The sequence below is a fragment of the Oryctolagus cuniculus genome, chromosome 5, assembly GCF_964237555.1.
Source record: "Oryctolagus cuniculus chromosome 5, mOryCun1.1, whole genome shotgun sequence".
NCBI classification, from domain to species: domain Eukaryota; kingdom Metazoa; phylum Chordata; class Mammalia; order Lagomorpha; family Leporidae; genus Oryctolagus; species Oryctolagus cuniculus.
Window position 1 is genome coordinate 53487451 of NC_091436.1, and position 17606 is coordinate 53505056.

Genomic DNA, 17606 nt, shown 5'->3' on the forward strand with positions numbered 1-17606 from the left:
GTAGACGGGACAAAGAACTTTTGAGATATATAGAAAAAGGAGAAGGGGGAAATAAAAAACTTATGAAAACTCCAAAATATGGAACTAATGTATGTCTTTAATTAGAAACTAAAAGAAAGAAATGTTCATGTCATACAGAATCTACTGAAAGAGTCATATTAATAGAATTAGGTAAGAGAAATACATGAAAACCATGAACGAATTAGCAAATTTAAATGATATTTAGGCAATTACATAAGAAGATTAAATGAGCCTGGCAGTTTGGAATAGATATTAACGTTTCCTTTATAAGAAGAACTACATTACTAAAGGAAATGTTTGTATATTGGAAGAAATAAAATAGATGATGATGATGATCTGTTACAATGGAAAGATACTGTGATTTCATTTCCTTTGCAAAGGTTGTTGTTTGTGCTACAAATTTTATAGTTAAATGACTACATTTTAGATGCTTGCTGATGCAGTATGTTAAGCATTGCTTTAAAAGTTGATAAACATAATAATTTTGATATTCTTGTTTCTCATTTCTAACCCTTTTTTCAACATGTTAATAATATTGCACCATGGATGAGTGGTTTGCCATGTATACTAAGAATCTGCTTTGCCTTCAGAGATGGTAGACAAAAATCCCAAGAAAAGTCAAAGTGATCACCAGAAGTTCAAAACATGCCAGAGTATACATTGTGTTCTGACTGCTACTTCAGGGCAACAATGATCAATACAGGTCAAAAAATATGGTCAGTAACATTCATGTTTCCAAAATTCCATGGCTTCCTGAGATCGACAAACAGTAGCCAGACTGACCAACACTGAGGTACAGTTTATTTTGGATTTTAAAAACACTAGATGATCACATTTTTTAAAAGTTGCAATATTCTTTAGGGCTCAATATATACTAATATAGGTCTGTAATTTTTTTTCTTATTACTTTTAAGAAAATATTTTCATGACAATTTATTTGGCTCTTATCTTTATAAAATGACTATTGTTTTGCTATCCGTTCCCAATAGTTAGGGGAGAAGATGTTTACAAACAGAAATAGTTAATGCCTCTACCTACATTCAGAGTTATCTTTCAGTAATGTATGAATTTTATTCAAGATCCAATGAAAATGGCATTGTCAATCTAGACATGGACTGAAACCTGAGGAAAGTAACTTGCTCAGACACATTCAGCTCTGCAAATAAGAAACAGCTTATCCATTTCTCATTACCAATTACATTTAGATACATTGATTTGGCAAAGTATGTTCTGCAAGGCAATCTTATAAACATGCCGGTTATAGGGATGTATAAAAGAGTGCATTCTTTCTTTCTTCAAACATGTATTCAGTGCTTACTAGGCACTAAGTGCTGAGATTTCAAAGAGAGGTAGAGGAAGATCTCTACCTTATAGGAGTGTCTAGTGAAGGAGAAAAGTAAGCAAAGAAAGGATTAGAATATCAAATTAATTTGTGCTACAATCAGAGCAGGTGATAGTAGACAATAAAAGCAATAATCATTTATTAAGCACCTGCAATAAATTTTATATTTTTATCTATAATATATTTTAAAAAGTTATGCATGTATGATACCAAATTTCTATATCAACCTGCAAAAACAGAGGTTCAAATATTATCTGATTTGTTCCAAAAGTTTACATAAAAAAGTAATGAGTTTGAAGGCAAAATTCGCACTCACATCTCCACATAACATTCTTTCAACAGATCATGTTGTCTCCACATTTAAGGTGCAAAATATTTATCAAATCTTGAATATCAATTTTATTTACAATTAGAAATTCTTAACAGAAATGCAGTTTGAATATGTATGCACACAAATACACTCTCTTCTGGTTGAGTATGGAGACAGAGTAAACACAGATAATTAAAATGAATCATTAAGACCTGTACCACTAATCTGAATATTTCATATTTGTCATTCATATATAAATAAAGATTTCTTCTAGACTGTAAACTTCCTTTTTTTTTTATTTGACAGGTAAAATTATAGATAGTGAGAGAGAGAGAGACAGAGAGAAAGGTCTTCCTTCCCTTGGTTCACTCCCCAAATGGCCGCTATGGCCGGCACTGTGCTGATCTGAAGCCAGGAGCCAGGTACTTCTTCCTGGTCTCCCATGTTGGGAGCAGGGGCCCAAGCATTTGGGCCATCCTCCACTGCCCTCCTGGGCCACAGAAGAGAGCTGGACTGAAAGAGGAGCAACCAGGACTAGAACCTGGTGCCCATATGTGATGCCGGCGCCACAGGCAGAGGATTAACCAAGTGAGCCACGGTGCCAGGCTAGACTGTAAGCTTATTATAATAGGAATTCAATAAACATTTGTGGAATAAATGAATGACTAACATGAAAAAAAGTGAAAAAATAACAATGTGTCATTAAAAAACTATAAACAAGAACTTCTGTCAAGGGCAGCAGAATTTTAAATTTGGTAGAGAGTAAAGATTCTCTTATCTAACACAATACAAGAAACTCTACCAACTCATTTACTATGTAAACTTATTTATTACTATTAGGATTAGTTGCTCTCCATAAATAGCTTGTGTCTTCTACCTTGGTGCCTTTGTTTTGTTGAGCTCTCCATTGGAAATATTCTTCTCTCTTTTCAAACTCATTTCTTACTCATATCTCGAGTCCAACCTTTAACTCACAAAGCTTCTTTTGTTCTTTCAGACAAAACTAATCTATGTCCTGATCTCTCTGGGTAATTTATCCCATGAGGCATATCTTTTGCATCACTGACATTTGTGCACGTGGTTTACCTCCACTACCAATCTCTAACATTTGGAGGTAAAGAACTAGATCCTTACATTTGTTGTATCCTGTATTAGAATTTGCTGTAATGAGGGACTGGCACTGTGGCACAGCGAGTTAACATCCTGGCCTGAAGCGCTGGTATCCCATATGGGCGCCAGTTCGAGACCTGGCTGCTCCATTTCTGATCCAGCTGTCTGGTATGGCCTGGGAAAGCAGTAGAGGATGTCCCAAGTCCTTGGGCCCCTGCACCCAAGTGGGAGACCCAGAAGAAGCTCCTGGCTTTGGCATGGCTCCAGCCATTGCAGCCAACTGGAGAGTGAACCATCAGAAGGAAGACCTCTCTCTCTCTCTGCCTCTCCTCTCTCTGTGTAACTCTGACTTTCAAATAAATAAATCTTAAAAAAAAAAATTTGCTGTAATGAAAAATCTTCAAACATCTATTAGATGAGTAAATATTTTCTTCTGAGATATTGAAATCAATAAAGCAGTTTCCAATGACTCATGAACATGCATTTCCTTATTCACAGTGAAATATTAAAATTGGGCAAAAATTTGTACCTTAATATTTAAAATATGTTAGTATATTTTAAAATATTTCTATTTAGGTAGAAAGATTGTTGTTACAATATACATCTCAATATTTGGCAAAATCATTGTAGTGTTTTAACACTGTCATACCCAGTTTCTTATGAAATCAATAAAATAATCTCTCCTCTTTAATCTTTTTTTCTAGTCTAACTAGGTATGTTTTATAATCTAAATAATCATTTAGTGTCTTGGAGAAGAGAGAAGAGAGAACAAATGAGCAGCTCTCTGCCTTTCTAACAGCAAAAGATAAACCTCATAAAATGAAGAGAGTGGGTTCATGCAAAGTACACATGGATTTTTTCATCTTCCTTGCAATATTTTATTGCATTATTTTGCTGTTTATAGATGTCCTTAAAATAGATCCTACTAGGAAACATTTACCAGGAATATTCTAACATAACAGGAACATATGCTGGTGATTGTTAAATAAAAAGTGAGGCCTATCTCACTGTGGAACAACTAGTTTTTTTGTTGTTGTTGTTTTGTTTGTTGTTGTTTTTTGACAGGCAGAGTTAGACAGAGAGACAGACAGAAAGGTCTTCCTTCCATTGGTTCACCCCTCAAATGGCCGCTAAGGCCGGGCACTGCGCCGATCCAAAGCCAAGAGCCAGGTGCTTCCTCCTGGTCTCCCATGCGGATGCAGGGGCCCAAGCTCTTGGGCCATCCTCCACTGCCTTCCTGGTCCCCAGCAGAGAGCTAGACTGGAAGAGGAGCAACCAGGACTAGAACCCGGTGCCCATATGGGATGCTGGCACCGCAGGCGGAGGATTAACCAAGTCAGCCACGGCGCTGGTCTGGAACAACTAGTTTTAATTTATATACTACTGTCTGGTGCTTTTCTTACAGGTTACTCTGAATAAAGATTTCCAAACCCTTGTATTATTTCCCCCCTATATGACTGCTGTCCGTTTTTATTAAAGTAGATACATGAATAATGCTCAAAAATACTGGACACAATTAATTAATTCTCTAAGAAAATGTATGCATCACAAAAGTAGCCTTTATGTCTGTGTAACAGAATTATTTTCATTCATTAGTAGTAACTATCCTTTGCCTTTGGCCTTATTTCAAGTGATGGATATCATTTAGAATTTATAAATAAGGAATAATTAATTAATGCTTGTGTCCACATTTTAAAGTGAACATATTATGAAATATAAGAGATTTTTAACAGGACACATGAAATTACTGTTGTTCCTTTTTACTACTAAAATATTTACATTATATCTAATGTTTTTCTTCATTTGTTGATCAATTTATGCCTGCACTTATATTTCTTCTTTCCCATTTCAGTCCTTATATAGAATTCCTGAAACATATGTTCCCACTGAGTTAGTAGCCCCGATGTTAGTTTACACTACACAAATGATAACTGATAAGGAAATGATGGGATTAGGCTGTTCAGGGACTTGCAATAACTTGCTATGATAAGGGCAGCTGCCATATCAGTTTTATTAACCCACTAAATCACTACTAATAAATAAGATGATAGCATTTGTCGATCATGTCTGAAAACCAAGATTTGACTGATCAAAGTCTACAAGAAATTAAAATGTAACTTCAAATCAAACAGTCTGTCATGTGCATGAAATCTATTTGAGAGTTCAAGTATGTTCTCCTTTACTTTGCTGAGCCATTCTGAGCAATGGTGGGATTCAGGCTCTGTTTGCTCACCACTGTACTACTCAGGCCTACTTAGCACTGAGAACTTCAGTAGAATGCTTGCTAAATAAGTTAATATTAACAGTGAAAATTCTTTGAAAGTGTGTATCCTATTATAAACCTCAAAAACCTTTTAACATCTTGCATTGTCCATCAATATAAATATGTATAGATTGCTTATTCATGGCATAAAACATTCATAACCATAAAACATGAAGAATTACTCTTCATTACTCTTGCATCAACAGAATTTTATTTCAACTTAAACAAAATCTGAATTTAGACATATTACAGAGGATAAAACCAGGTGTATAGTTTGGACACTGGTGGTCAAACCACGTAAGATAAATAAAACATGAACATGAGATTAGTTTTATCTTGCAGAAAATGTGCAGTCTGCCTTTAGGGGTGCTAGTGTTCTTCACTGGGAGGAGATTTTTAAAGGGAGGGAATGGATGGAGGACTGAGCTCTTAATACTGCGAGCATACTGACTGTCTGTTAAAAAAGCAGGTTTGGTAGGTGCTCTAGGGTGAGGCTTTCTGACCCACGTTAAGCTTTAGAGAGATTTTCCCCCTTAAGCCACCGGCAGTGGTTTCCTATGTGGAGCACATGACTTGTCACTGGAAACAAATTACTCTTCCATTTTTGATTATTTCAAATGTTGACACTGGGGGCCAGCATTGTGGCCTAGAGGGTAAAGCCATCACCTGCCATGCCAGCATTCCATATGGGCATTGGTTTGAGTCTCGGCTGCTCTGCTTCTGAGCCAGCTTCCCAGCTAATGCTCCTGGGAAAGCAGCTGAGGATGACCCAAGTGTCTGGGCCCCTGTATCCACGTGGGAGACCCAGAAGAAGCTCTTGGCTTCTGGCTTTGGGCTGGCCCAGCTCAGCCCATTGTAGCCACTTGGGGAGTGAATCAGCAGATGGAAGATTTCTCTGTCTCTCCCTCTCTCTCTTTGTAAACCACTCTTTCCAATAAATAAAAATAAATCTTAAAAAAAGTCAACACTGAATGATACCTGAGCCTACACTGTGATTCTGTAATTTCAGATTTTATGCTTGTTTTTATATATCACTTTTTAAAACTATTTTATCTCTTCCTTTCAATTGAATAAATTTGGTTTATTTTACTAAATTTTTTTCACCTTTCACTTTTTAATGAGGGAAAGAAATAGTACCTAAACAAAGTTGAGAGCTTTGAGGACTGGTCACACTGATACCTGGTTATTTCAGAACTTTGAAAAACAGAACTTAGGGGCCTGCCTTGTGGCACAGCAGGTAAAGCCACATCCTGCAACACCAGCACCCCATATGGGTGTTAGTTTGAATCCTGGCTGCTCCACTTCTGATCCAGATCCCAGCTAATGTGCCTGGGAAAGCAGCGCAAGTGGCTACAGTGCTCAGGCCTCCGCACCCACAGAGGAGACACAAATGGAGTTTCTGGCACTTGGCTTAGGCCTGGCCTAGCCCTGGCCTGTTGCAGACATTTGGAGAGTGAAGCAGTTGATGTAGGATATCTCTCTCTCCTTCTCTCTCTCCCTCTCTTTCTCTCTCTCTCTCTCACTCTGCCTTTCAAGAAAATAAATAAATCCTTCAAAATTTAAGAAAAATTATTCTATTATTACTTAATAATAGATACAGAATTCACTCACAATTCTCAGACTGTACTAACCATGTGCTTGTCCTGTCCATCAATGTTTCCCAAACTTTGAATTTCATAAATGAACCAGTAACATTGGGAGGGTGATATTGCTCCATGAATCTCAGACAACTAAGGACAGTTTTAGAAACAGTAGTACTACCTTGTTCCTGGAATACAGAATCTTTTGAGTTAATCATGATCTAATATAAATGATGAAGCTCTAAATGAAATGATTGAACACATTCTGGGTATTTTATGAGACTATGGTAAAAATTAAGAATATTTTAAGGCAGTTGTCATCAGAAGAGGTACATAATATTAATATGTTTTAACATGTAATCCAATGGAATTAGAATAAATTAATATCATTTTTATATCATAATAATTTAATAAACACAAGACTACTTCAAAAAGTTTATGAAAAATTAATCTTACAAAAAATCCATGAAATTCGAAATACACATTTTCAGCGAACTATTAAAAATATTTATTTTTATTTATTTGAAAGGCAGAGCAAGGGAGAGAGACAGACAGACAGACATCTTCTCTAAATGCCTACAACAGCCTGTGCTTGTCCAGGCTGAAACCAGGAGCCACAAACTCCATTAGGATCTCATACATCGGTGGCAGGGAACAAAGCATTTGAGCCACCATCTTCTGTCTCTCAGGCTGTGGGTCAGTAAGAAGCTGGATTGGAAGTATTGGCAGGACTCAAACTCAGGTACTTCGTTTTGGGATGTAGGCATCCTAAGATACAACCTATCCTGCTACTCCACAATAACCATTAATTTAATAAACTCTTTGTAGAACTGTCATACATATCAATTTCAAAATGTTTATTCCTAAAATAATCTCTTAATTCCATTGTCCACAAACTTTTTGAAGTACCCTCATATTAACTGCAGTATGTTTAGAGAACTATATTAAACATGACAATGACAATAAAATAAGTTTGCAAAATTACTAATAAAATTGGGAGAAACTATTTCTTGATTTTCTAAGATATTCTTAACATATTTATATTTCTGTTTTGTTCAATTGTTCATAGTTTATAGATAAAAATATTTTATATAAATTTATGCTATACTAAACAGACATTAGAAATTACAGCTGTGAAAATAATACCATAGAGAAATACTTAGGACAAAAATTCCAAGTCAGAAAGTAAACTTGTATTTGTACTACAAATTCATTTTTATATAGAATATAAATATCTCTAAATAAAATGCTTTATGACTGAGGCTTGTTGAATTGTTGTTGGCACTTTGAGGAAGAATCCAATACATTAATAAATTTTAAGAACTGTTAGATCAGTAAAAAAAATCTTAATAAGACATTTTAAATACCAAAAATTTCAATTGAAATTGTTTGCTGATATGACTGATATCTGAAAAAGTGTAGGCTTCACTAAATTACTATATGATAAAAGCACAAACTTTAAATTCAGGTAAGCCTGATTTAAATGCCAACAGTATTACTGTGTTGTATCTGTGCGGCCCTTGGCAAGTCAATAACCTTTGAACTGTAGTTTTCTCATTTCTTCATTTATAAAATAGCAATTCCTATTTTGTGTCATTATTGGATGGATCAGAGATAATGAGAGACTCAATAAATAATAATACAATTGTATTGCTGATTTTTGATGCATTGAGTCATTAATTTCATATTATTAAGGATATGTTAGATTGAAAGAATATTCACTCCTTCCTTCATTCTTATACTTTACCTCATTTAATCCTCTACAACAATAGTATGAGATATAGCATACCCACTTTACTATTGAAAAGCTGAGTGATCTATTCAGTGTCATATAACTATATATGGAATTAGGAGTGACATTAATGCTTGGATTTGGGCAAATTAAAACCCCATGTTCATAATCACTATGTGGATACATTATCTTCCAAGATAAAGTTTAAGGATATTCACAGTTCTTGGAAATAAAGACAGAAAAACTTTCTGGCTAAGAATAATTAGATCAAAACATTGCCATTTATAAGATTTATAAAATAAAGATCTACATCTAGGTATATCTTTCAATATAAATTAGTAAGATAGGAAAAAATTTAAATTGTTAATGCTTTCTCTTTAGTACATCTAGAGCTCATAGATATCAAATAAATTGCCAGAAGTCACCACATGTTCTATCCAGCTAAGAAGTAGAGCCTCACATGTCACAATGTCAGGGTTAATGATTCATCCCTAATCCTGAAGGCTCCTTCTAGGATTAATTGGCTTTCTCTCTAGTCTGCCTACCCACTCGCTTGTAGATCCTGTCAAGAAGATTTCTCTGCATTGCTTTGCTTCTTTCTTTCCTATCTATCTAAGTCAACACTGTCTCCTCTTTACTTCACCTACACAATTCAACAGGAATCAAATTCAGTAGGAGACAGATCGAGTCTGTTTAGGAGAGGAGATAAGTTCATTTCACATTAAGATAGGTACCAACAAACTGCTATAAGGGCACAAATAAAGTGCTTACAATAATCAATAAGTTAGGAAAAGAGTCAAAAGAGGAAATTCATGAGGTTCTTTTAAATGGGTAAGATTTATATATATATATATATATATATATATATGGGGGGGGAAAGGACATTGTTTTGGGGCAGTGGCGAGACAGCATAAAAAGAGCAACAGATCGGAGTGAAGAGTATTGGGAGTAATAATTTAGTGAGAGTATAATTTCCATGATGAAAAATGAGAAGTAGATGATAAGATAGGAAAGCGAGTTGCTACTAAATCATACTGGATCTTGGATGTCAAAGTGAAAAAAAGTTTTGTCTTCAATGGTAGAAATTATGAATCGGTGAAAGTCTCTGAGCACAGGAACTTTAAGATTTAATTGGTACCATAGAAGGTCAGGTTGAGAAAGTTGCATTGAATGGACTAGAAAGACAGAGCCAAGACCAGGTTATGAAGGTGGGAATGAGGAGAGACAAAGTTATGGGCAAGTGACTTGAGTAATCAACAAGGCAAACTCCTATCTATATCAGTGAATTGAGAACTTAAAATGTGGCTAGTCTAAACTGAGTCATGTTATAAATGTGAAATACACAAGGAATTTCCAAAACTTACTATGAAAAAATGTGAAATATACTATTAGCAATTTTATACTGATTACATGGTAAAATGACAATATTTTAGATATACTGGGTTAAATAAAATATTATTATTGTTAATTTCATCTGTTCTGTTTTACTTTTTTAAGGTACTAGAAGCTTGTGAATCAAGTATGTTGTTACATTATATTTCCATTGATTAGTACAGGGCTAGATGTCAGGGCAGGAAGAGACAGTGGAGAAGCTAGAAAAGAAGTGGTAGAAGAGGAAAGAGGACCCCATGCTGTGATGGAGAAGCCACGGGAGACTTTTTCTGTTTTCTAAGTTTCCTGTATATATTTCTTTAATTTCCAAGACAGATCATGTCAGTATCTGCTTTTGCTTGATGTTACTACCACAGTAATTATTCCTATGTTTATGTACCAATGCTCAAATTATAGACAGGAGTCAAAAAAGATTAGTAACAGTAATAACTATCCTGTAGGGTTTTGTCCAGATGAAGAAATGGACTAAAACAGAAAAATAAGATCAGGTGTAGGGCAAGTGAACAAATAGCTACACTTTCAAGAATTAGAAAACAGAAAGAAAATAGCAGAGCAAGGTGAAGGGGATAGCAAGTCTGAGGTGACTTTTTTTTATCTCACATAAAAGAGATCTGGATATTCTTGTATGCAGAAGAAAAAGATAAATGAAAATACAGTGAACAGAGGATATAAGATAAACAAAAGCTTGTAGCTGGGAGTTGTACAGAGATGGCCATAAACCAGAAGAAAAGTGAAAGACACTGAGAGGGGATATATGTGATAGCTTATTTTCTTTATATTTACATGAAGAGACAACCAAAGAGGTGATCTGTGCACGCCATTTGTCTTGAATGGAAAAGAAGAATATGCTAAGAAATTATTTTCTTGGAAAGAAAACTGAAAAGAAAAAAAGCTCTGAACCTCGTCAAGGCATTTCTTTCTATTCACAGTTTCCTGCTCCCTGGTTTTGGACTGGCTCTTTAGGAGTGTTGTTGATTGCTCCTGGTCGTGTATTTAGTCTTTCACATTCATCTTTCTTCACACTGATGCTTTCAGTAATGGCTTCAGGATTTGTATATGTTTCATTATTTTTCTCAGAGGGAACCTATACTTGTAACAAGTAGACAGAAGGAAGGTATGGCTCCCAACAAGAAATCACCGCATAATTTAAGTTATTGCAGCAGAAAGAGTAATAGCTGATGATTTTTCTGTGTCATTTTGCTTTCAAAGCATTATACTAAAATCTAAATACTAAATCTAAATACTAAACTAAATACTAATCTAAATACTAAATCTAAAACAAAAATAGTTTTAGTTCTTATAGTTGGTAAATGTCTACTTCATCAAGAAGGGCATACCCAGTGCTAGTCACTGATAAAGGCAATACTTGTTTCACATTTGTGTTAATCCTCACATACAAGCGAAGAATCTGATATTTGTTCATTGATATGTCTTACTTTGAATGACCTCTTGTTCCAAGCCGCCGGGTTGTTAGGAGGGGAAATTTCTGGCGAATTGTCTGAAAAGAAAGACAACTACTTCAGTTTTTAGAAAATGTGTGGCTCTAATGCAAGACACTCACTCCCAATTCCTTTGATCAAGTAAATGCTGAACTTTAAATGAGCTGTGAATTGAAAGAGTTACTATGGAAAATGTATTTAATAGTGCAAATTGGAAAGAAATATATCAGCAGAGGCAGGGAGATACTTTTCAGGTTGCAATATTCTCTATGTCTAAGGCAGATGATATCTGCACCTACCTTTGCTTGATAGTAATACCAAAGCAATTTTTACTTTATTTATGTACAAGTGAGATTTGGGTTTCTCAGTAATAATTCCACTCACAGATTTATCCATAATTAAATATCCTTCCCCCACTTTGGAAGATCCCATGAAACTTCCACTGTCTTACTTGATAGTAGCATTACAAAAGTTTTCTTTTGTATGCTCCTTTCCCTAAATTTGCTAAAATGAAGAAAAGGTTATAAAGATTAAAAAAAAAAAAAAACATGTTCTACATAATACAGGAGTTTTAACTTGGATTTTATATTCTATACATGAACCTCACAGCACTCCCTCACAAATTTATGATCTGTTAATTTCTTGGGGGGCTAAATCTATAGTTTTTATCAGATTCTCAAGGTGCTTCAGCAGTCAACAGTTAAGAATATTGTCATATGGCAGGCACAAAATGTGATGCGAACATGAACGTAAGTTGTCCTACCCAACTTCCTCATTTTATAGAATGGGTCAACTGAGTTTTGAAGAGATTATATGCTTTGCAGAGGGTCTCAAAAGGAATTGGATACAGTCCAAGCTAGAAGCAGGTCATTTGATGATCATGTTTTATATCTCACTATCCACACAAACAGATAAACTTCCAAAATAGAAAAACTAAGCTAAAAAAAAAAAAAAAAAAAAAAAAAAAAAAAAAAAAAAAAAAAAAAAACAGGAGGCTTGACCACAGAATTCATTATTTTATGAACAATGAGTCCCTCTACAGGTTACTATTTAGATTTCAGTTTACATGAGATACAATAGTTGAGACCCACACTTCCTAGAATTTCTGAGATATCCCAGGTTCTTAAACAAAGCATGACAAGAATATCAAAAATCAAAGCTTTCCCAAAAAAATAACATTATTTCCTGATTCTTCAAAAAATTTAATTAGTATGATAATGCCATATTTATAGATTCCTATGCTAACCATACAGGTTGGGAAGAAAGGAAGATTATTCAATGACAACAATTTAACCAATCCAAACATAAAATCTTGGAGTTTGGAATATAAACATATTGAGGATGAAGTAGAGAATTAGGAGACCTATTTAGTTAACATTAAAAACTTACTAAGAACAAACATACTTGAGCCACCTACGTAGTAAGAATAGCCACTAACAGTATTAACAAGAAACTTGTCACCTCATTTAATTTTGCCCCTCCACACAACCCATATCGGAGTCCTTAATGCTGTTTGAAGGGAAATGCTACTCCTTAAATGAAACTTGTTTTAAGTTCATATTAGATCTTCTGATAGCCAGGGTTCTAATATTCCAAATCAACATAGAAACACATTATAGTTTCAAACACAGTCCTTACAAGATTTCATTTCTGCCTGCAAAATGAATGTACTACTATTTGTTAAGAGAACTATCTTGGATGAACTTGTTTCCATTCTGCTTGCCTGATATGACTTTAGTTATTAAGTAATAGTAGTTACAAAGCAGTAGGCAGTATGTCATTTACCTTTCCAAATGTGGCTGCACAGGCTGGCTCCAGCTTCTCTTTCCTGCAGAAATCTAAGTAGTGTGCATAAAGGATGCACCTTGGCAAGCAAACTCCTTCACATACAATGTAATTTTCTTCAAGCCTAAGGGAAAAAGAGGTCAAAAATTAAGTCAAGTCTTTTCTTTCTCCTTTTATTTCCACTTGCTCATTGACTTAATACCCATTTTGAATACAGACACATTTGTACAGATGAGTTAATAAGTAGACTTGAATGGACTTTTACAATTATGGATATTATTAAAAATAATATCACAAGAATTAATGCTAGAAGAGCAAATGGCCCAATGAATATCTGCTAGTGAAATTAAAGTAACACAGCTAAAGTAAAATCACTCTGTGTGGTCTAATTTCCCAATAGTATGTCTTACTCTATATGAATCCTCACTGTATATCATGGCTTGTTCCATGAAATATAAATAGGAATGGTGAAATTAAAGATAGCTGTTTTAGTTAAAAGAATATTTACAACACAAAAGGGCTCACAGGTTCCAGCTTGGCAAATGCTCCCATTCCTTTACTTTTATTCACACACTAGTTCTGAACCCTAAGTAGTTAGGAAAAGATGGTGATATATTCATTTGCAAATACATAATGGCAAACTCATATATTTAAGTCTGAAATAATATTAATCTATTTCTATCCTTATACCTTTTATTATGAACAGTACTATAATTATCTGAAATATCCTATACAACTGAGACACAATATAATTCCTTATAAGTGCCTTCACCCATTTTTTACAAATGTAACTATATAAAATTTGAAAATCTGAAGATAATTTCATTTGCCATTCAGTTAAGTGCAGCAAATATATATTCATATTGCAACTATATATTGCAGCAAATATATATTCATATTGCAACATATTGCAACTATGTAAGGAGAAAAAAAAGTACAAGACCCAGAATTGCTCTAGTGTTGCAAAACAAAACATAAAATAAATTTGCATACAATAAATCAAACACCTGGTTGACAATGAAAATTGAAGATAATTTTTTCACTTCAATTTTCAATTTTAATTTTTAACACTTCCAAGATAATCCTATATCTTAAGGATAATTCTCAAAAATGGGAATGACTCAAATCTTTAACACTCATTTGTTTTAGGAGAAGGTATGGAAAATTCATACAAAATTGACTGTAATAGTTTCAAAAACTGGAAATTTTTATCAGAAACATTTAGCTGTTTAAAATTAGATATTAATGACACACATATGTCCACTTTTCATCTGGCTAATTTTGATATTGTTGTCGGCTTTGTTTTAGTTTTCAAAACACAGAGTAATCCTACACATAGCTGCAATGTTCAATTTGGATAAATCTAAGGTTGCTTCCACTCATTCAATTTGAACTGAAAAATGGGAGAGATCTTCCAATATACCTGAAATCAAAAACATTTTTGACCCAATTATCTTAATGAAAATAGTTGGACCCAAATATTCCAGATAATTAGTTCATTTACTGCTTTAGTGTATTCTTAAGCAGTAATCATGACACCAATTTCAATAATTTAACTAGCTTTTGAGGAATATTTGGTTTATGTTTCAAATATTTGAAAAGGTTCAAGTATTTGCACAAAAATATAGTATGTATAAATTGTATTTTAATTTTTAAATGAATAAAAATAAAATTTGATAGTTTCTGATTCTATATTTTGCTGTATTTTTCTAATGTTTAGATTATTCTTTATACATAAGCAGATTACATAACTAATTAGTAAATACATAGCCTTTTTATCTATTTGCTTGTTTATTATTTGGAATTTGGGAGGAAATTTGTACTACTATTTCTTCATACTAGGTAGTAAAGCTTTATATTACATTTTTACTTAAGATCTTTCTTCCTTTTATGATAAATATTACAAAATGCTCTGTATACGTATAACACCTACTGATAAACTAAGTTTTAAATAATTTTCACAAAATCAAATTTATGATATTCCACTATAATAAATCATATATGACAGGTGTCATAAAAATAGCCAAGCATTTTCTTAAGCTAATAATGATATCTTGACTAATTTTGTATGTCTTTGATTTCAAACACATTTCATCTTACAATCAACACATTATTTTTTATTTGTCCTCTGGATAAAGGCAGTCGTTAAGACTGCTTCTCCTTTTAAATTATTTTAATGCCTTGTTTTATGAACACAAAAATACCAAATAACAAATACTAACTTGATTGCATGTTCAGCAAATAAACCATAAAACGTTCATTATATTGCTTACACGGAAAGAAATTGTAATTTTTATCAATGATGAACAAAATAGTATAGCTTTTATTTGTATTGCAGATTATTTTTCATTTTTCTCAGAATGCCTGTATACTAAATAATCAGCAAAAATGAATGTTTTGGGTAAATTCATAACTCATCTTCTAAACTTCCCCAGAAAGTTTGAGGGAGAATCAAAGTGTGGAAAGCAAAGCTCCTACAACCGCAGACTTTCACGGCGCGGGCAGGTGCTTGCTGGTACCCCCGTGGGCGAGTCTTACCACTGCAGCGTGAGCTGGGTCTGCTTCTTTTTGTCCTTCATAATCTGCGTGATGGTTTTTTTCTGAGACAGGTGTTGATCGTCTGCTTTGGTTTTGCTGTCATGGTTGTCCGAATCCTCCTCTTCAGAGGAAAAGCTACCGTTATTTAAATGCATTTCTGATCGCAGGTCGAAGGGATGATAAAGAAAAATACGATATAAAATCAATGAAGTAGCCTGTAAGCGTCCTCAGGTGGCCTATCCGGGGAGGAGGGCCCGAGCGCTAAGCGAAACCCCCTAGAACTCATCTCATTTGTCAAACACAATCTTTCGGAAAGAACATTCTCCCTATGTGCATATTTGGGAAGTGTTTATTTTGATTACCGACGCCCTGCTTACAACACCTCCTCCTCCCGCTCACATCCCCGGAGGGAGAAAGGCACTCACCTGATTTAACTCCAACCCGCAGCTCCGCGTCTTCCCCGATCAGCCCGCCGCCCGGAGCGCCCCTGGGCTGCGCTTCAGCCGCCAAGTACCGTCGCTCCTCCGGGTAGCCGAGCAAGCCCTTGCCCAGGAGCTGCAAGCAACAGTCCTGCTGGGTCTCCGGGGAAAGTTTGGGCGAAGCCTGCGCCTGCGAGAAGGCGTCTCCCAACTCTGGGACCCTGGCCATCGTCCTGGCCGTCAGAAACCTCCGCACCCGTCGCTCGGCCCGCACCCCCGCGGAGTCCCGAGCCCGGGATTGGGCGGGGCGGGGCGGGGCGGAGGACCCGGGGCCGCAGGGACGGGGGAGGAGACCGCAGCTGCAGGGGCCCCCGGACTGGGCAGAGAAAGGACGAGGTAGGTGCACAGGTGCAGCTCTGACTGCCCAGAGGCAGGCCGAGAGGGCACTGCCTTTCCCCACTGTCTGCTGTCCGAGCAGATGCTCTGCAAGGAACTCACTTCCTCACCTGCGCCCGTCACGCCCTTAGCAATGGAGTCCGGGTCCCCACACCCTTTCCTCTTTCTCTTCCTTCTCTTCTTGCCCAGGACACCAGTAACACGTTTCACACCTCAAACTCCCAGGAAGGTATGAGAAAACTTCACTCTCCTCTATGCAGGCGTAAGTTGGCCCCAGCCACGCGTGAGGAAGAGAGTACCCGAGTCTTTGCGGACTTAATTACTCCTGGAATAACCCGAGGGGTTGTGAGGGCACTCCTCAGTGGCTGGTGGACAATCCTACAGCATCACACACTGCTGTGCGCAGAGGCACTCAGACTGGGATTCCTGAGCCTTGCAGCACTACCGGATGTGGCCCTCACCTGGCATTTACGCCCATCTACAGTATTTTGTAATTTAAATGCATCCCTGGTGATCCCTCTTCTCTAATACCTAGCTGCAGTGAGATGGGCGTTCGCTTGAATGAAAATAAAATTGCAATCGTTTTCCAAACCAAAATGGTAAGTCATGAGTGGTGGAAAAATCAGAGCTGTGCTCTCTTTAAGCACGAGTCCTTGGTGGATACTTGAGGTATCCACCTCAAGTGGATGGCCACATAATCCTCCCATTGTGAGGTGCCTTTATATGCCTACTGCTCTGCAGGAAAACCAAGGTTCCTGCTTGGGCCCACATTGCCTTATCACCACCTACAGCCTGTTGCCCCCTCTTGGAGCATTAGAGAGAGAAATCACCTTTGAGCTTTCATTAATATTAATCTACACTGCATTAAAATTAATATAGGAAACCCGAAGTGGGACCCATGGTGGTGGTTGACTGATGGGTAAATTAATAGGAAGAGTAATACAGTCTATGAGCAATATCTTGCCTAGGCAGATGAAACTCTGTGTTTGAACCTCCCCCATTTTATAGCACTACTTGTGGGAAAGGCGTCCTTGCTCTGTCCAAGGGTTTCTCTTTACTTGGTACCTCCAGCTGTTGAATTCAGGCTGAGTCCACCCACTTACCCACACACCCAGAGCTCTGGGGTTGTTACCCCACAGGATGACTTTGCACGGCATCTTCTCTGCCAGTTCACTGAGTGCCTGGGAACCTGCTCAGTCCACGGGGTTTAGCTCCACAACACTGAAGGTCAGGATACTGTCACCCTCAGACCCAACCTATAAAGGGAGTCCTTGTGGTC

The 17606-nt window shown here is 36.2% G+C and overlaps 1 protein-coding gene across 1 annotated transcript in view; it reads right to left on the reverse strand.

Moving 5' to 3' along the window:
- RFX6 (regulatory factor X6) overlaps positions 1-16214 on the reverse strand; it is a 62300-nt gene extending 46086 nt beyond the window's left edge. The window contains exons 1-4 of the mRNA XM_002714772.3: positions 15938-16214; positions 15513-15669; positions 12975-13098; positions 11187-11248 (exon numbers count right to left, since the gene is read on the reverse strand). Coding sequence (XP_002714818.1) covers positions 11187-11248; positions 12975-13098; positions 15513-15669; positions 15938-16160 — 566 coding nt within the window. The 5' untranslated portion in view covers positions 16161-16214. The remainder of the gene's footprint in view (positions 1-11186; positions 11249-12974; positions 13099-15512; positions 15670-15937) is intronic.
- Positions 16215-17606: the final 1392 nt, after the last annotated feature.